This window comes from Daphnia magna, linkage group LG3 (assembly GCF_020631705.1).
Source record: "Daphnia magna isolate NIES linkage group LG3, ASM2063170v1.1, whole genome shotgun sequence".
Lineage (NCBI taxonomy): Eukaryota > Metazoa > Arthropoda > Branchiopoda > Diplostraca > Daphniidae > Daphnia > Daphnia magna.
Window position 1 is genome coordinate 9,290,483 of NC_059184.1, and position 18,675 is coordinate 9,309,157.

Consider the following 18,675-nt stretch of genomic DNA (forward strand, 5'->3'; position numbering starts at 1 on the left):
GTTACGTTATGAAGATCTTCATCACTTGTGGATGGTAACACTAGGTCTAGGCTATTTTGTTCGTGTGCATTGATGACATTGTCACAAACACTCTTATTATTCAATTCTGCTGCAGTTCTTTTTTTAATGAGATGTTCAACTTCTGCGTGAGACTCCTGAAGATCCAATTTTCTCTTTAGGTATCGAGATAGCTGTGTTCTTCCATTAGAAGCCATTCCATCTTTAAAGTTTTTATTTGACATCAGAATTTAAAAAATTAGAGAAAACAAACAAAGGTAAATGAATTATTTATAATTAAAACTTCTATACTCACCAATTTCACTGTTTCATGCAACGTGAGAAAACTAACGAATGGAATATATAAGTAAAACAGTAGTATAGTTGACTGCATTTAAAAAATATTATCATCTGCTTTTTCAAAACAACATCATGAAGGATGAGCATAAACAGCAATCATCTGCTTTTTCAAAACAATAATGAACTACCTGTTCCGTAGCTGTTTATATTTAACTTAGACCGTTTTAGACATTTATGGCTTAATTATGCCTGGACTACCAAACACAATTTTAATTTAGGTAGTTTTTGCTTAAAAACAGGTACTTTCTTTCAAGCTATCAAGCGTACACCGTAGCTTGGTAATATCCTATTGCAGCAAAGCTAGCTTTTGAGCGATAATTTTAATGTCTAAAAGTCAAGCTAATTTTTAGCTTCTGACGAGGTTTTTTTCTTAAGCCTGGCCACCTCGTTAGCTATTCATTAGTAGGTACTTAAAAATGCAAGCGACGGGCAATGTATACGACTTCTGAACCTTTCTAAAATGCAAATTTCTTTCGGCATTGCGTTTTGATTCGAATTATATCGTTCATAAATGCTGCTATGGCGCAGGACTTGCGAGCGTTTCGTATGCTGATGCCCGTATGGAATTTACATAATTGTTTTATTTTACTGCACTCCCGGACGTCATCCTTTGAAAAATCCAAGAATGTTTTGAGGTCAGCTGCTACTGCAAGAAAGTTTGGTAAGTTGCTAAAGCTGACACTATCCGTTCCATTATCGGCGTCCTCTGGCAGGTTGATGATCTGTAACAGTTTATATTATTGAACATGATCAAAAATAGGGACCTGAATGAAGACCCTGAAATGATGTTCTAGTGCCGCTACCGTGACTGTGGATTCGCGATAAGCAAACCAAAGCACAACGCTAGAAATTGACCATCCTCTAGGTATTTGTCGGTTGACATTTTTAATCACTGCGTTAAATCGTGCTGGGAAAACGATTTGAGGAGCTAAATGCCCATTTGCTTATAGACTGAATCCTATGTTAAGACTATTGGCAAGTTGGTGTAACCATTGCGGGATTTGATTCAGCACCTCAAATGTGTCGTCCAGCTGGAAGAAATACTCGAAATGGTCTAAGTCAAGTTCTTCTAGCTTTGTATTCCGCTCCAATAGTTGTGCTGTAACGCCTTGCAGGGACGTGAACTGGCCTCGGAGCTCTCTAATCAACTAAGCGTTAGCTCTGGATTCCCACAATGATTCGTTCAGAACGGTATCTTGTTTGTCCATGATGTGTATCATTTCCTTCTGATTCAGTTTAACCTGTTGCACTTGACTGTTTAACTCTTCCAGGTCTTGCTGTGTTGAAACGCCAAAAAGCCATTTAAAGCTGATCCGCCTTCGTCGATGAAACTACGTCGGTTTCTTAGGTTGATGTTTAAGGTATCTTTCACGGTCGTGAATTGCTCGGTAACACTCTCCAGTTCCTTCAAGAAATTTCGTAATTTGCTGAAAATTCATTTGGCTGCTATTTTTCTGGGTCGAGACCCTTGCTGCTTCCACTTGTCTGCCACTGCTAGCTGTTGGCGAATTTTCTGTTGCAAGTAAGCTGTTGCATCTCCAGCCGGCCCTAAATTGAGGTCAGTCACGATTGTCCATGCTGATTCACTGAATGTGACATCTACATGTTCTTTAAAAATTAGGTTTTCTCTCAGGATCAGTGCCGTAACCATTGGTGGATTGAAGACTGTAATCAGGAGCATCATGAATGGTACCAAGCAAGTAAAGAACCTAGCAGGTGGTCTTTTGTTACGGATAGGCCTTTGAGCTGTTGCTACTTCGGTTGGAGCGGGGGGCGCTACCATGACGCCATCTGCTGTAGAAGGTTCGGTAACTGTCTCTTCGTCGTCTGCTACCGCTTGAGGGCTGGTAAATAAAGGTATATCTTGTGATTCAATTTCCTAATCTTCCTTTTTTTTCTTCAGCGGCCTCTTCCAAATTGTTTAAAGCTATTTCTTGTGGGAGCTGCCATTCATTTGAAGCTTCAAAGAATGGCTTCGTACGAATGACGAGCACAATAGCCATTTTCCCTCGTCCTGTTGCCGATATCACCTCATAATTCTCCGGCGTGGTTTTCCTCAACACTTTGAAAGGTCCCAACCATCGACAAAGAAGTTTTTTGGATTTTCCCACTTTTCTGAATGGCTTGTACACTAGCACTAAATCTCCTGATTGGAAGGATAGATTTCGATAATGTGAGACGTATCACTCTTTTTGTTTGTTTTTTACCTGTTTCATTCTAGTTTTCACCATTTCTCTAGCTTTCGATAATTCGATCAATAGGCTATCTGCGTAATGTGCTGTGGCACCATCTTCTGTCAACAATGGATTCGGATCTGCACCAAGCTCCAAGTTGATTGGTAATTTCGAATCACGTCAGTAGAGGAGAAAGAATGAAGAATATCCTGTATATTCTTGCCTGGCTGTGTTGTACGCGAAGCACACGAACTGTAGGGTCTCATCCCAATCACGATGGTCAGTGCTAACATACACGTAAAGGATTGCTGCTAACGAATGATTCATTTTTTGAACATCCCCGTTTGCTTGATGATAATAACTGGATGTCATTTTGTGGTTGGTGTGTAATTTTTTTATAACTGCTTGAATTAATTCAGCAACGAAGCATTTTCTTCGATCGTTGATAATTTGTTCTGGAGCTCCATGGCATAGAATAATTTGGTTAACGAAGAATTATGTGACATCGTCTGCTTTGCCGGTTGGCATAGCTTTTAGCTCAACCCATTTAGTCAGGTAGTTCACTGCAACAATTATCAGTTTGTTACCCTTGTGATATAGAGGGAATGTCCCTAGCAGGTCCATACCCATTTTCAAAAAAGGTCTCTCTACTTTAATGCACTGCAGGAATCCCGGAGGTCTATCTAGGACTTCATTTCTTCCTTGACAGCTCACACAACTCTGCACCTAGCGAGTTATGTCAAGATTCATTTTCGGCCAAAAAAATCGATTGCAAATTTTGTGGATGGTCCGTTTGATGCCCAAATGACCGGAAGCAATGTCATCGTGATAAGCTTGAAAATTCTTTCATGAAGTTACACAGATACACATAATCTTCTATAATTTTTTCCATCATTATAAGTTTATTTGTAGAATTTTCCGTTGTACAGCACAAAGTTTTCCACTCTTTCTTTTCCGTCCTCGAGCTTCGAGATCTTTTCGTTCCAATCACGGTGAGCTCTTTGTTTGTTGACAAATGAGCCCCCTTCTTCGGGAGAAAGGATGTCCGCTGCCTTTGGTCCAATGGCTGCAACAATGTAACATCGATCATATTCCATTTCTTCTATCTGCTGAAGTGGGTTTCGTGAGAGGCAGTTACGTTGTCGTGAGTTTTCCCACTACGATATACGATAGTTACATCGTACTCCTGAAGCGAGAGACTTCAACTTGCTAAACGTACGGCGAGGTCCCGCTTGCTCATTAACCAACGAGACGCTTGATGATCGGTGATGACTTTCACTTGACAACCCCACTGAAAACATCGAAAATTGGTAAGACTCCACACTAATTTAAGACATTCTTTCTCCGTGAAAGAATAATTTGATTCTGATTTAGATAGTAGGCGGCTTGCGTAAGCTACTGGTCTTTCGAATTCATCGATGCGCTGGGCTAATACACCAAAACCGCAGGCGTCAGGTAGAATTTCCATCGGTAAATCGTAGTTTAGATGAGCTAGCACTGGAGCTGATGTAAATGCTACATTTAGAGCGTTGAAGCTACTATCTTGATCCGTTTCCCAAGTAAATGGAAGTCATTCATTTTGATGTTTTTCTTTGTTAGCGATTGCTGCGAAATTCTGGATGTGACGTCGGTAATAGGAGGACAATTCCAGGAAGCTTTGTACTTGTTTGACTTTTTTGCCTGTTGAATGGCCTACTGCTTGATATGGAAAATTTTCCATCGCCTCTAGTTTTCCAGGATCCTGACCAACACCTTCCTTGGTAATGACGTGACCTAAAACTTTTAATGTATTCTTAGCAAATAAACACTTTGACCATTTCAGTTTCAGTTTGGCTTTTGCAAGGAAATCCAGCACTGATTGGAGTCGTTCCAAATGTTGTTCGAACGTTGCCGAGTAAACGATGACGTCATCTAGATACAGTAGGCACGTTGTCCATTGAAGTCCAGAAAAATAATACCCATTGCCCGCTGAAATGTACCAGGGGCATTAGTTAATCCAAAAGGAAGAGCAGGGAACTGGTATAATCCACCCGCAGTTACGAAAGCTGTTTTCGGTCTATTTTCACATACAATTTAATGCAGGAACTCACCCTAAATCTGTCTTACTAGGACGTGCAGTACTGGACAGCCAAAGGACGTTATAAGGACGCGCTTAAGACACGGTTCTTTTAAAAAATAAATCTTGTCCCTCTGAAAACGTGTTATTTGGATCCATTTCTTTAAAAGCCACGTTTCCACAATTAACAGTGCAGCGTTAATTTCGGGGTTCAATTTAGTAAGAATTTCGTACGCCACATCAAATAATAATCCAGAATTTCTTTTTCAATACGTAGTGATTGGTTAACAAGATGATGCGGGAGTCCAATGATCAAAACTCATAATAGTTATGTTTCTCTTCTGGTATTTTGGTCAAAGATCGCAAGGTGTAGATTTATTAAATGATAAATTTTATTCTAAAATTCATTTTTTAATAATGGAAGCCAAAACTATTCCACTATAATAAGTGTCAGTCTAAAACTATTTAAGTATAAATGAATGTTGCGTATATGGTAGACTACTCATGCGGGAGATCCGTGTTCGGATACGATGGTAGAAATTTAGTTTTTGCATTTTTTATAGAGAAAAAGTCGTCCTAGAGAACGCCAAAATGAGAGCTTTGGTGACCAACAAAATATGTGTATTAGAGCAGTTTTTGCCGGTCATCAACACCGGCTAAAATCATCTTTAAGTCGTCATTGTAGGATTTCAGGACAGAATAAAGAAATCCTAATAGTGCCGTTAAGACGAATAAATATCCTTTAAAAGACGTCAGTGTGCGGTTTGGGTTCTTGCTGGCGACTGGCAGCTGGTGATATCCGGTTTTGAGATCCATGCTGGAGAAAATTGTAGCCCCCTCCAGGTAGCTCAATGTATCAGCTACACGAGGCAGCGGGTAAGAATCCTTTATGGTCACTGCATTAAGTTTGTGATAATCAAAACAAAAACGCCAAGTTTCATCTTTCTTCTTTACTAGGGCCACAGACGAAGACCAAGGGCTGTCAGAGTGTTCAATTATTTCCTGACGTAACATTCCTTCAACCGGCTCTTGGATCACGGCTCATTTCTTCCAGGCACTCTTATAAGGAAGCTGGTGAATTGAAGGGTTAACTCCAGTGTTAGTGTCATGCTCAACCAACACCAAGTCAAATCATATTTACTAAATACGAGACAACTGACGGAATTCTTGAGAATTTTCAATACCTCATTCCTTTGATCTTCGTGCAGGTTTTTTCCAATTCTGCTTTTCAAATAATCCAACAATTTTTCAACTTTTTGATCTATTTTCTCATTCGAAACATCTGTTCCTGTAGCTTCACCAGATTTTTCTGTATTTTCTGCTTCTTGGAATTCTTATAAAGTCCTCAATGTTACACCTTTCTCCAGCAACATTGATTTTGGAGACAGATTTGCTACAAGAATTTTTTCCAGGCCATTTGCACGAGGGCATTACCCGTAGACAGACTTGTTGTTATCATCAATGAATCTGACGGTTTTAAGACACAATCGCCTTCCAGTTTACTAAAAACTTTCACTGGAACTGGTTTAATTCAATACGCAAGAATTTCTTAACGTGCATTGGACACTAACACGGTATCTTCTGATCCTTCTTTCGCAGGGAGGGAGATTGCCAAGACCGGTAAATCACCCATAGTGAGAAAAGGTTTCTCCGCCTGGTAATTAATCCGCATAGATCCGAATTGCTTGAGAAAATCATTTCCCATCAAAAGTTCCATTTTTGAACTTGCCATAAAGATTGCTTTTCCTTTCACAGATCTGTTTTTGTGCGTCACCAGGATTTCGGCTGCTCCTTGAGGCATTACTCGTGAACCATTCGCGAGAATAATTCCGAAACCATCCCATGGTTGCTGAACGAATTATGTTTTCTTCAATAATTCGGGAGAGATCACTGTCACTGCTGCACCAGTATCACTCACTGCCGTTGCATTCACCTCACCGCAAAACACAGGTTCTTTAATCAAGTTGGTTCGATCGAAGATTAAGAGTTGTTTTTCTTCCTATACGTTAGGAGCTTGGGTCGCTAGATTTACTGCTTCATTCGCCATTGGCGTCGTAGCTGGACCGGCATCCCGCGTCAGAGCTGTATAATTTGGAAATTTTGGATTTTTGAAACAGTACCGGGAGATGTGTTAGGGTTTCTTGCAAGGGAAACAGTATGGTGTACCGTCAGTAGTACGCCCATGTGGGTCGAAGGGCTCTTTTGCTTTCTCTTAATTTCTCACAGGTGTCTTTGATTAACTTACGCATTGACTTCATAAATTCTGCTTGCTGGTCTGGATAGATGACGGAAAGGTTTGGTGAAGGTGGGTTTGGTGCAACTAGGCAGTCGTGGATTTTCCCTCTTCGGCATCGGCTAACAATGACTACTGTCACCTACGGTGCTGCCCTCATTGGGCAGGGCTGTGGGAGGCAAGCTAAGTCGTCGTCGGGTGGTCTCGTTTTGTTTTTGTCAGTCTTGTCCTTTTTGTAACCAAGTTACCTCGTCAGTCCATTCGATTTTTACGTTTTTGATTTTCCCTGCCCCGTCTTAAAGACAGTTCGTTCTTACGTTTGTCCTCTACGTTTTGTCCCCCCTTTTTTCTCACAGAAATACTGTGTACTTAGATCCCCCCCCCCAAGTAAATTCTCTTATCTTTCTCTGCAACGCGCCTGCAAGCACGTCAGGTGCGTTACAACTACAGCACGACTTCGTTTACTCTCAGGTAACGAGCTACGTCTTCAATAATTGCAACACTCCAGCACAAATTCGTTACTTAGGTAATGAGCTGCGTCTCCACTAATTGTCACACGAGTTGTATTTAAACGAAAATAGATGAATACAACATGTGATGACTTAAATCTAAACAATGGTTTTACTTAAACAAAAAGGGAATAACCATTACCAAATGTTAAAGAAGCGTCTGACGACCTCTAGGAAACCAGGGAACTCGTCTTTAACTATAAATGAACATTTCCTGATGTTTTTAATAGTTCAATTAAAATCCCGGGTAAGACGAGAAAAAAAAACAGTCTTTGTTTGAGTCGAGAGGGGCAGGAAAAACATTTCTTTAAATGAAGGACAAGATTTTCTTGGTCGTTTCATTACTTTTTATATTTTTTTCCCGCAAAAACCAATTAAAGCATCATCAAATTCCAGAACTCCAACAAAAGTACGAGAGTACTTGAGATTTTGATCCCAGCGCCCCTTGTGGCGCAAGCACAAAGCATAATTTTCTCTGTAAAACATTTGAGTGTACCAGCTTTGGGGTATAGGGAAGCATTTTTTTAGTTAAAATAATTCAAAAACATGCACTATATTCTTATAAAGTCAAGAAAAACGCGCCGTTCGGCATAAAAAAATTAATTTAAGGATGAATTGAAGTATTTTATTTATATTTTTGGAAACGCCGGTATTAACAGGGGGTTTTTGGGGAGAAAGGTGGTGTAACTAATCATATGAACGATACTTTAGCACCCTGGGTGTAACTCATAAAATTTTGTGATGTAAAGATAACTTTTAAAGCACTTTCTCTTCTGATAGAGGAAAAAAGAAAAAAAAAATTTGTCCTTACCAGTAAAAAGATATTTAAGTTTTCTTAAGACCCGTAGCGCCATAAGGATGCACTAAAAAACGTGGGTGTACCTAATCGTTTGGTGGGTACTGTACCTTACAAGTAAATATATATATCCTTAAGTGTTAATGTCGCATAACTATCTTCTGAAGTCAATACTAGAATTTCTCCAACCACCAGTCTTTTTCTTAGCAATCTAGAGCTATACCACTGAGCTACCCTTTATTTCCATTGTATTATAATTTAAACAATGTGTAGAACCAATTTAAACGTAATACAATTTAATGGCGGCTAAGAATAATAGATCCGTTCGTATACCTGATAGAATAAATACTAGTATTACGTAAAAAACACGACCAAGTTTATGATACGCGTTTCTCAGACTAGAAATTGAAATAGTATACCTAACTCAACTTTACTTTTTTAAATAAAATATTGTTGAATAGTAAGGTTAAAAGGAACTTCACTTTATAAATACGTACCTTAAATACATAACCTAAAAATATCTTCCTATCACTAGATTGGAACCATAATCCTCATTCACAGCAATCCAGTCCCACATGTGATCAATCCAAATTCAGTAAAACGGATGGCGCGATGTCCTAGTCCTTGGTTATAGCCAATCATACGTAAGATAAATTAAAATAAAGAATTATAAAATTATTATCGTAAGCCCTAAAGAGACAATATATATAGATCGCAGATAAGATAGCCCCTTTGCTATGTTATCTGCGACTCGAAAAAATATACATTTATTTTATCTTTATCTCATCTTTTGCAATTTTTTATACGTATCAGATATGTTAAAAGATAAATTGTAATGTGTTTCACTTTCAATACTGCAATTGCTAGTCCAACCACTTCCCAGGGGTAACACCTTCCCTGACTTGCTTCTTGCGATTATCTTTCTCGGCCAATTGTTGAATATGCTTTTCAAAACTCCCCATCTCTTCTCGAGTTTTACCATTTCAAATCGCAGTTTCCATCACGTCATCCCTGTCTCTGTTCTTTCCTTGCCACCCTTTATCTGTCATTTCTATGGTTCTCATATGGTTTCCTTGCACAGTCAGACTCCCTAGATCCATTACCGCGAGCTTCGGAGATTCCAACTTAAGACTTGCAAGCCAATTGTAGATACGGTCTTGCCGAAAACTTGCCTGAAATATCTAGTCATCTGACTGTGCCGTACATCCCATAGGAATTTCAAAAATTCCAACGGCTGGTAAACCCAAGGCATAGCTACTACTTCCTCTGACACGTGATCTGTTGCGTTTCTTGCGCAGAGAATATCCAACAGCGATGATCTAGATACACTGCTGATTGCCTTCTTCATGGCATGTGCTTAACATTATTTAAGAAAATAGACACTGAAAATGCTTCTTTAGTATCTTTACTACTGACCACTTGACTAATGAGAAAATAGTAAAAAGAAAAAATTTTTGAAAGAAATACATGTTTTACATTCCTTCTCTAAGAGCTCAAGGAATGTTTGTCTATCGAACGATCAGGCCAAATATTCAGGTAATGTTGAGTAACAAACAGCTCTTGTTACGATTCCCATTACCATGGGTAGACTTACGACGCGATACACGGAAATCGATAAGCGGAATTCAAACACGGATAAGTGTATAAGAATTTAAATACCCGTTTTTACTGCTGCCGCCACCATTCTTGCGTTCTGATAAGCCCTCCACACAAGCAAATGACCATCCTGGTGGAATATTCCTTTTCATTTTCACCAGTCCTTGTCCAAGCTAAAGGGGTGGAAATAAGGCTGAGGCCAATACCCTCACCACTCATTTGATCGAGGCAGAAGAAAGAGCTAAAAAATTTTTGGCTGAAATTACTCTTCATCATGTTGGTTTGGACTGAGGATGAATTCCAATCGATAGTCAATTTTAAAAATTTGAGGATGAAGAATTTGGCGAAATATAAAGATAATGGAGGCCCCGTTGAATTTTTTAATTGGTGGAAAACAATGGCCGTCCATCTATCCACCCCACCTCAGCGCCATCTACCGTACACACTACCGGTCACCGTTTGCCCAAGACGAAGCAGACGACACCAACACCGGACCCTATAATGGCTACTGATGCTGCTTCTTCCCACCACCCACTTTCTAATGCGGCAAAAAGAAGAATTAGACGAGCTACCCTTGAAGGAGAAAATATTTCCACTCCCGACGTTTCATAATCTTTAACGGAAAATTATCTAAGTAGACCCAAAGTAGTGGAAAAAGAAAGAAAAAATTCTTCTTCACGGCGGAGCAGTCCTCAAACACCAAAAAGAACGACGTATTCCTATTCACAATCTAAGTCCAAGGATTTTGATTCTCGTCGCTCAAATTCTGATTCCACCTACAGGGGAAAATCTTCAACTCACCGCCAACCCCAACTGCCTTAAAAAACGCCAGATTTTCATCTCCCCGACGCACCCCTTACCGAAGCCGCTACCCATCACCGGACTCTCGTTGCCCATATTCCCCGGTCAGCCGACGAAGCCCCTACTCACCAGTGAATCACCGCTGGCACCAACGCTATCACGGCAGCAGGGGAGACTACGACTACGACGAGTTAGAAAATCATACGCCAAGAAACTATAACTACAGGGAATAGTTTTAAATGATGCAAATGCCTATCTCAATGATGCCATTAAAGAAGGGTTTTGAAAACCGTTGCATAGCCAAACTTGCAAATCCTACGCCCAAATTTTTCAAAAATTGTGCCAACTAATCCCAAGGTAGGTCAACCAACTGAAAAGCGTCCTTCACTTTTCCCATTGCCACCTATTGATTCTCTTTTTCCTTGTTACGTTTCCGAGTCGGAATTCCGCTTTTCTGCTTTCCCGATCTAACATTCCGCATGTCATCTGCATCTTTGCTATAGCCTTTTGGCTAGCTCGAATCTCCCAGACGGTTTCGTTGATCAGTGTTGTGTGGGCTTCTAGCGCGTGCACGTTAGCAGTAGATTCCGTTGACAACTGTTAAATGGTTTTTTTCACTTTGTCCAACTCATCCGTGGTAACCATTCCAAAAAGCCAATTCAGTGCTGTTCCCCCTCCATCCATAACACCGCGTTGTTTTCTCGATCGTTTCGGTGCTCAAATTGTGGCTTTGAGTTCTTTGTAGTTGCGGGTTATGATCCACAAAAACGCGAGTACATCCAATGCTCTGGCATGAACATGATCTATTGCCGTGGAATGGAATTTCGCTATTTCACTCGGCTTGACATCATCAGGCATTGTACTTTTCTGCCTTAACCAATCTTTGAATTCTGCTGCCACCCCATCCGTTTGCTCAAAAGTGATGCCCGACATCAAAACCCATTCTGGGCCAGTAAAACCTCTCGTCTTTTTCGCTTTGAAGATGACTCCATTTGACAAAGTGATATCTGATGCTATTGCTAATCTGGGTGTCAACATCAGATTCGTTATTAGCAATGGTAATGACAACATAAAATGTAGTGGTAATGTCATGTTAAGTCTAGTTTACCGCTTTGTTCCGGACTATTCCTCCATGTATGCATTATTCTCCCTCTCTTTTTCTCCGGCTCCCCCTTCTTTTCTCACTCCTCCCGATTGTTCCTCTCACAGGTTCTTGATTGCTTCCAGTCGGTCGAGCGTTTCTTTCTCCCAGCCTTCCTCACTCGTCTCCCCTTTTGCTTTTTCTTTAGCTGCTGCATCTTGCGTTGCTGTCTCGTCCTTCCGGCTCAGCTTACTGACGTCCCATTTTTCTTCGTTTTCACCCGCTGATGGGGCTAGGTGTTCAACAAATTTCTTGATGTGCTTGACGTGGACTATCTCCGTTTTTTGGGAACGGTTGTCTGCAAATTTGACCTCATAGTTAAAGAGCGTATTCCGTCGTACCACCACGGCCCATGCCATCAGTGTAGTAGTTTCTCTGCCCTCCTTATTTTCCTCACTGATTTCTGAAATTAACACCTTTTCCCCACTGCATTCCGGTCCACTTTTTCCCGACTTTTGTCGTAATATGGCCAATACTCCATGATCCCGCTCCTGCCACCGTTCTTCCCAGCTGTTCGGCATCGTGTTAGAAGTTATGACACGACATGAGTGGTTTCTGAGCAATAGCCGTACTCCTTATTGGTACTACTCATAGAACGACACAAAACTCATAAAGGTAAAATACAATAGGACTTACATGACTACTAGAAGAATTATACAGTCTATACTTTAAGTGTTGGACAGAAAATGGTTAGAAGGTGGTAAGAAGTATGACTTGCCAGGGGACACATAAAAAAGCGAGAGGCAGAGCATGAGAGCCCAAGGTTGGGGCTAAACAGCAACCTAGGTTTAAGCAACCATTAGTTGTATCTGCTGGGCGGTCTGGCCAGTTTCGTGTTTCGCTACACTCAGTAACACACGGAAACCATTGCCACGCCGGTCCCTCCAAATACATTCCAAAATTAGCTCGCTTGTCTTCTTTTTTCTATCTATTGTAGTCTTCCACTAATTTTCACCCATCAAACCCATCTTCCGCATTCAGCTCTTGTTTTTACCTAGAACATAGGAGGAGCTGTGAACTTGAATAATCTGGAAAACGCAATCTTCTCTTCCACCTCGTCTTCCACCGCCTCTTCATAGTCTTCACTCACGGTCTCTGGATCGAAGTTCTCAAGTTGCAAAAATGTCCCGACCTGTAACTTGCCTTAAAGCGTAATACCTTAGGGCATAAAAAAATGTCTAGACTTACCCAACCCTGCCCTGACGTGTCCATCACCCCGTCTACCCTCCCCCCTTAAAGAAAAACAAACAAAAAGCCCACTACCTTGCCAATAGGTTGCTTTAAAAATTAAATCGGTGTTCGGATTTTTGTGCAGGATACTGTACTCTGCTTCCTCTTCATCGCTTCCTCTTCATCGCCATTCTCTCCGACCATTCATTATCATTCAATGAGATATACGACTCCAACGCCTTCCAGAGATCTCGTCCCTCCGATATCCTATCCCGTCCGGATAATAGTTATTTCTTTCTCCATGTCCCGCAGCTCTGTGTGTAAAAATAGGACCCACAAAGTCCATTCCAATTACTTGAAAAGGGGCTTTCGTAGTTTCGTGAGGGTACAAATGTGCTCTATATGTGGATGAAGTGTTAATTATGCATATTTCACAACTTTGAAATATTCTTTAATATGGCCTCTTATGGTTAGACAACGATAATGATTTTTTACTTTTAAATACGTACTATAAAAACCTTAATGGATTCCCATCGGCACAACATGTAATTCTTTAAGCACTAGATAGCGAAGAGGCAAAACCAATTGATAGTTTGTTTCACTTCGCTTGCTATTTTGAGAAGGTAATTCATGTCGATAAAGTGTACCTTCCATTACATGAAAACAATTAATTTTTTTTACCCATTCTGGCTTAGATTGGTTAAACATTTCATCAAGCTCTCATTTCTACAAATAATTTCTAATTACTATGCAAAGTTTGTGTTCTTACTGTTTTTTTTCAAATTAAATTAATATTCTGTCCTAGTTCAATACTAGCGCTTTTTAAACAAGAGAAGCCATCATACCTCTTATGAATACGTGCAGTCCTATACTATAATTCTTAACTTTTATTAGTTAAAAGTAGAGCCCATCTACCTAATTTTCTATTATTATCTTTGGAACGGACAATGATGACTAATAATCACAAAAGAGAAACTTCACAATATCTCACGAACTTACGAGCGTCGCTCTCGCGTTCGCTTACAAAAAATGTAATGAGCGATAGCTTGCACTCGAAAAATATCATGAAATCTGATTTTAAGCCCCGTTCTACTTCCTCCTCTGGTGTGACAGTGGAAAACCTGTCATACAATTTAAAAATTATGAAAAATTGAGTATTAAAGAAAGATGTAAAATTAGACAAAACACAATATAGAGGAGCAGTGGACCACAATATTTCCATAAGGTTTGTAGACTCAAGTCTAGCTAAATATTTGGGAACATTTATTTAAAGGTTTTGCTAAGCACGCAAGTTTGAATTTCTTACAATTCACTGTAATTTCCCTCCAAATCGATAGGTTCACTCTTTTTTTCATCTATTTCGAAAACGTTGAAATACGGTAGGTATTTCACTCACGTGTGTGAAATGTCTCCCATAGCGCAGATGGGTCCCACGGACATCCGCAGTTTATCCAACATGGATAAGGGTGATATCCTACGGACATCCGTCAAACTTCCCAACCTCCAGGCTAGATGTCCCTTGGGTATCGACTGAATATTACATGACCTGCCGGGAAGATGCCATCGGACATTCTAAGAACATCCGAAAGTACTTCTTTTGGATATAAATAGAACATTTTTTCCGAAAAAACTATTCTCCCGGTCGGAATTCGAAACCGATTCTCACGCTTCATAGTCGAGTCTCTTAACATTCTGCTATCCTATTCATGTCTTTATTTCTTTCATACAATTTTATTTTTCTCCTTAATTGAAATATTGTGAAATACTTGTGAAATGTTGGCAGCTTGGGATGGCCAATAGCTGTATTATATAATTATCAGCTTAGTACTATTTTAAAACTTACATAGACTTGTATTATTTTCACTCTATCATTATTTTGCTGATCTTGTTACACTACGAATCGCTCATAAAAATTATAGAACAAATCGATAATGAAAGAAAATGTAAATGAAATCGTATAACCTAATTTCTGATAATAAATGTTATTAACTTATATAATCTGCCGAAAATTATATGAAAACTAAGAGTATGTCTTAAACCCCCCAAACCCAAACCAATCCCTTCGTGTTCCAACCCAAACACATTGTGGTGGAAAATTTAAACCCTGTTTAAAGTTCCCCTTTGTTTAAAAAAAAATTTATTTTATCAATCAAAAACGATACACTAAATAATCTTCTAAGCTTTTGGAATAAATAAAAAAATTTGCACTTCAACTGTGATGGACATTAGGGTGTTTGATTTCCGCAAAATTTTAGAATTTTGCTGCAAAAGTTGGAATTGGGGTGTAGGGGAGACCGGGGCTAGTTGGCTTAGGGGTAAGTCGCTCTTTTGCGTATTACTTGGCGCCACTTAAAAATTAGAGTTTTTCAGGATAGCCGAAGTGTTAATTATTATTACTAGATGGTCTGTACAAAATTTTAATTTTGTCTGCACTTAAATACTGACGTTGTACTGCAAAAACCGTTTTACGCTTCGCCGCGAACTTTTTTTTTCCGTGCATTTTTCTTTTTCAGAAATAAGGTATGTAGTGGATGTTAATGAAATTTTTTCTTTAGATACCTTAGTCTTTTAGCTAAGGGTCAGTCAATTCTAAAATTCAATATAATTTATTTTTAAGTAAATATTTTAAAGAAAACAATGACCCCTACCCATGGGGTAGGTTGGCGGTTTTTTTTTGGGGCAAGTTGGCCTTTTGTTTTAGCTTCTGACCTTGTTTATTTGTGTGTCAAAATCTTCTGTTTTTTTAGTGTTACACGAGGATGAGGAACTATGTACGAAAAACTGACAGGGGAAAAACGCCTAGTGAGGTTATCGAAAGAGCAATTGATGTTGTTCTTACAGAAGGAAGAGGAATAACTGAGGTTGGAGAAATGTTTCAGATTCCCAGAAGAAGTCTTGCTAGATACGTAGACAAGAATAAGAATGTGCTACCCTGTAAACAAAAATATGGTTATTCAAAGATTCGTCAGGTAAGAAATACATTGAGTTTAGGCTACAGGCATAGTAAGTTAGGCTAATGAGTGTAAACATTTTGTCGAACAGGTTTTCACAGATGAGGAGGAGGCTATACTAGTGAAATATTTGCATCGAGCAGCAGATATTTATTTTGGATTGTCACCACTGGACGTTAGGAAACTAGCATTTCAATTGGCCACCAAAATGAACATCAAAATTCCCTTGTCGTGGACTACAAAATGCTTAGCTGGCCCTGACTGGTTTAGCTCATTTCTTAAGAGACATAATACTTTGTCAATTAGGAAACCCGAGGCTACCTCCTTGGCAAGAACATCATCTTTCAACAAACACAACTGTGACGCCTTTTTTGACAATTACGAGAGATTGTTGACAAGAGAAAACATATCACTTGATTGTGTATGGAATATGGACGAGACTGGTGTTACAACTGTCATGCCACCTGAAAAGATCGTTGGTCGACGTGGCTAAAAGCAAATAGGTTAGAGGACTATAGTATTAGTTTGCAGTTATTTATATTTTATATCATCTTTGAAACTACTTTTCTATAGGGGCAATCGTTTCGGCAGAGAGAGGGACTTTAGTTACCGTTGTTTGTGCAATTTCGGCTTTAGGAAACACAATTCCCCCTTTTTTTGTTTTTCCAAGGTAAATTTATAGTCTTGAAAGCAAGCAGTTTGTGGTATTCATTGATGTTATATGAAAAATAGAGTGAACTTCAAAAGCCACTTTCTTAATGGAGGTCCTATAGGATGTGCAGGTACTGCAAACAAATCTGGATGGATGAATGATTCCAGCATGGAGTTATTTATGGATCATTTCGTAAAATTTGTTCGTCCATCCAAGGAACGGCCAGCTTTATTGCTTCTTGATAATCACTCTTCACACATGGCCATCAATGCCTTAAACTTCGCAAAGGAAAACCATATTCATTTTCTATCATTCCCGGCACATTGTTCCCATAGATTGCAGCCACTGGACGTTTCGGTGTATGGTCCCATGAAAAAATTTAACAGCAGTGCTGCTTCAGCATGGATGCTTAACAATCCAGGAAAAACTATGTCCATTTATGATATTCCGGGAATAGTTGGCAAATCGTTTCCTCTAGCTGCCAACCCTATTAACATAACATCTGGTTTTAGACAGACCGGAATCGTCCCATTTGACCGCGAAGGTTTCCATTCACGTGCTGACTATGATCCTGGCTTTGTTACCGATAGAGTGGACCCAAAGTTAACTGTTTCTTTAGTTGAAATTGATTTGCCACTTCTAAATGAGCCATTTGCTCTTCCAATTGGGATTTTACCGGATGAAGTGGGAACTGATATGCAGCTTGTTGTGGATCCCCTAGTGGAACATAATGCTGTGGAGCATGAAGTGCAACGTGATGCTGTGGAGCCTGATGTTGAGCCTGGTGGAAGACAACACAATTCAAGATCATCTAACAGTGCTTCCAGCTCACCTGTTCCCTTTTCAAATTCACCGACTAATTCTTCCTGTTCATCAACGCTGTCGATAAAAATACTTGAAGAGTTGAGACCTTTTCCTAAAGCTGGCCCCCGGATAATTCCACAAAATAATGGGCGCCGGAAGAGAACATCGGCAGTTTTAACTGACACTCCCATAAAAAATGTTATCGAAGCAGAGAAAGCTGCAGTGAAAACAAAAGCCGCAAGGAAGATTGTGTATTCTGAACAGCCGCCCAACTCTAAAGCTGATAAGTGCAAGAAAAGCAAGCCAGCAAAGCGGAACAAAAAAGAAGTCAAGAAAAAAGAATCATTTTGCCTAGAATGCGGAGGGCGTTATTCCACCACTAAAGAAGATTGGATTCGTTGTACAATTAAAAAATGTTGCTTATGGGCGTGCGAGTCGTGTGTGGATGACAGAGGAGAAGATGAAAATTCTTACGTGTGTTCAAAGTGCTCTGCAAAGATGTAAGGCCAACTTGCCCCGACTTCACGGGCAACTTGCCCCACTTACGGGGTAAGTTGCCAGCTGAAAGTGTCCGAATAAAACTGTTTTTTGGGCAGAAAGCTTTTCTAAATTAGCATTTTTTTTTGACGCTACAATTTAGATAAGATAACAAAGCATCAGCTAGGCCATAAATGTTATCATTACAGGAAAAATTTCAAGTGGTAAGACAGGGTGTGTAAAAACCAGGCCAACTAGCCCCGGTCTCCCCTATTAGGTCATAATTAGCTTACTGATTTTGTATTTTATTTTTAAAATAAAATTTAGACCCCCCACACCTCCTTTTTATTCAAAATAGCCTTAATTTCAATATAAAATGGGTCCGCTTGGTAGGATGGGAATAAAACTTTTTTACAAAAGTTAGACATATTGTTAAGCATTATTTGATCTTTTACTTAGCTAAAAATGGAGACAATCCGATTAAATTTAGACCCACCCAATCACTTTTATTCACAATGACCTACTGAAATATGACCAAAATTTCTCTATTTCAAACCAATTATGCTGAGTTTTATATGAAATTGGCAAATTGAGCATAATAGACATAGCGAGCATAATAGACAAACGTGTGATGATGTATAAATCCTTGTCAGCATTGCAAACGAACAGAAAGAATGAATCTGCGAAGTAAATCAAAAGATCCTTTTATTCAACGTTTGGAATATCGCAATTTAGCCGAAGGTATCAGGTTGCCAACAAATCGTGAGATTATTGGCAGATTTCTGTGTTTGAGAGAAAAGAACAAACTGCTTCCAAAAAAGAAATCATTCAAACAGTGGCCAGTGAAGTAGAGGAAATTTGGAAAACGGGCATTTATTCCCATCAAAGCAACAACACCTGTCTCTTTTTGTGTACCTTCACTCCACCATAATTTAATTATAATAATAATAAATAAATA

General features: G+C 39.4%; 2 protein-coding genes across 2 annotated transcripts; both read left to right on the forward strand.

Moving 5' to 3' along the window:
- The first annotated feature begins 15,232 nt into the window (after positions 1 to 15,232).
- On the forward strand, positions 15,233 to 16,277 carry LOC123470335. The gene is made up of 3 exons (XM_045170522.1): positions 15,233 to 15,353; positions 15,581 to 15,802; positions 15,876 to 16,277. Exons 2-3 carry the CDS (start codon positions 15,593 to 15,595, stop codon positions 16,275 to 16,277), a joined length of 612 nt encoding a protein of 203 aa, XP_045026457.1. The 5' UTR covers positions 15,233 to 15,353; positions 15,581 to 15,592.
- A 588-nt stretch (positions 16,278 to 16,865) lies between these two features.
- Positions 16,866 to 17,839, forward strand: LOC123470334. Its single transcript, XM_045170520.1, has one exon. The coding sequence runs from the start codon at positions 16,866 to 16,868 to the stop codon at positions 17,742 to 17,744; it is 879 nt and encodes a 292-aa protein (XP_045026455.1). The 3' UTR covers positions 17,745 to 17,839.
- Positions 17,840 to 18,675: the final 836 nt, after the last annotated feature.

What these genes read in the sequence shown, in the direction of transcription:
- LOC123470335 (XM_045170522.1), top strand. Translation starts at nt 15,593, where the DNA reads ATGAGGAACTATGTACGAAAAACTGACAGGGGAAAAACGCCTAGTGAG. An exon ending in GTTATTCAAAGATTCGTCAG is followed by an intron (nt 15,803 to 15,875) that starts GTAAGAAATACA and finishes TTTGTCGAACAG; the next exon opens with GTTTTCACAGATGAGGAGGA.
- LOC123470334 (XM_045170520.1), top strand. Translation starts at nt 16,866, where the DNA reads ATGTCCATTTATGATATTCCGGGAATAGTTGGCAAATCGTTTCCTCTA.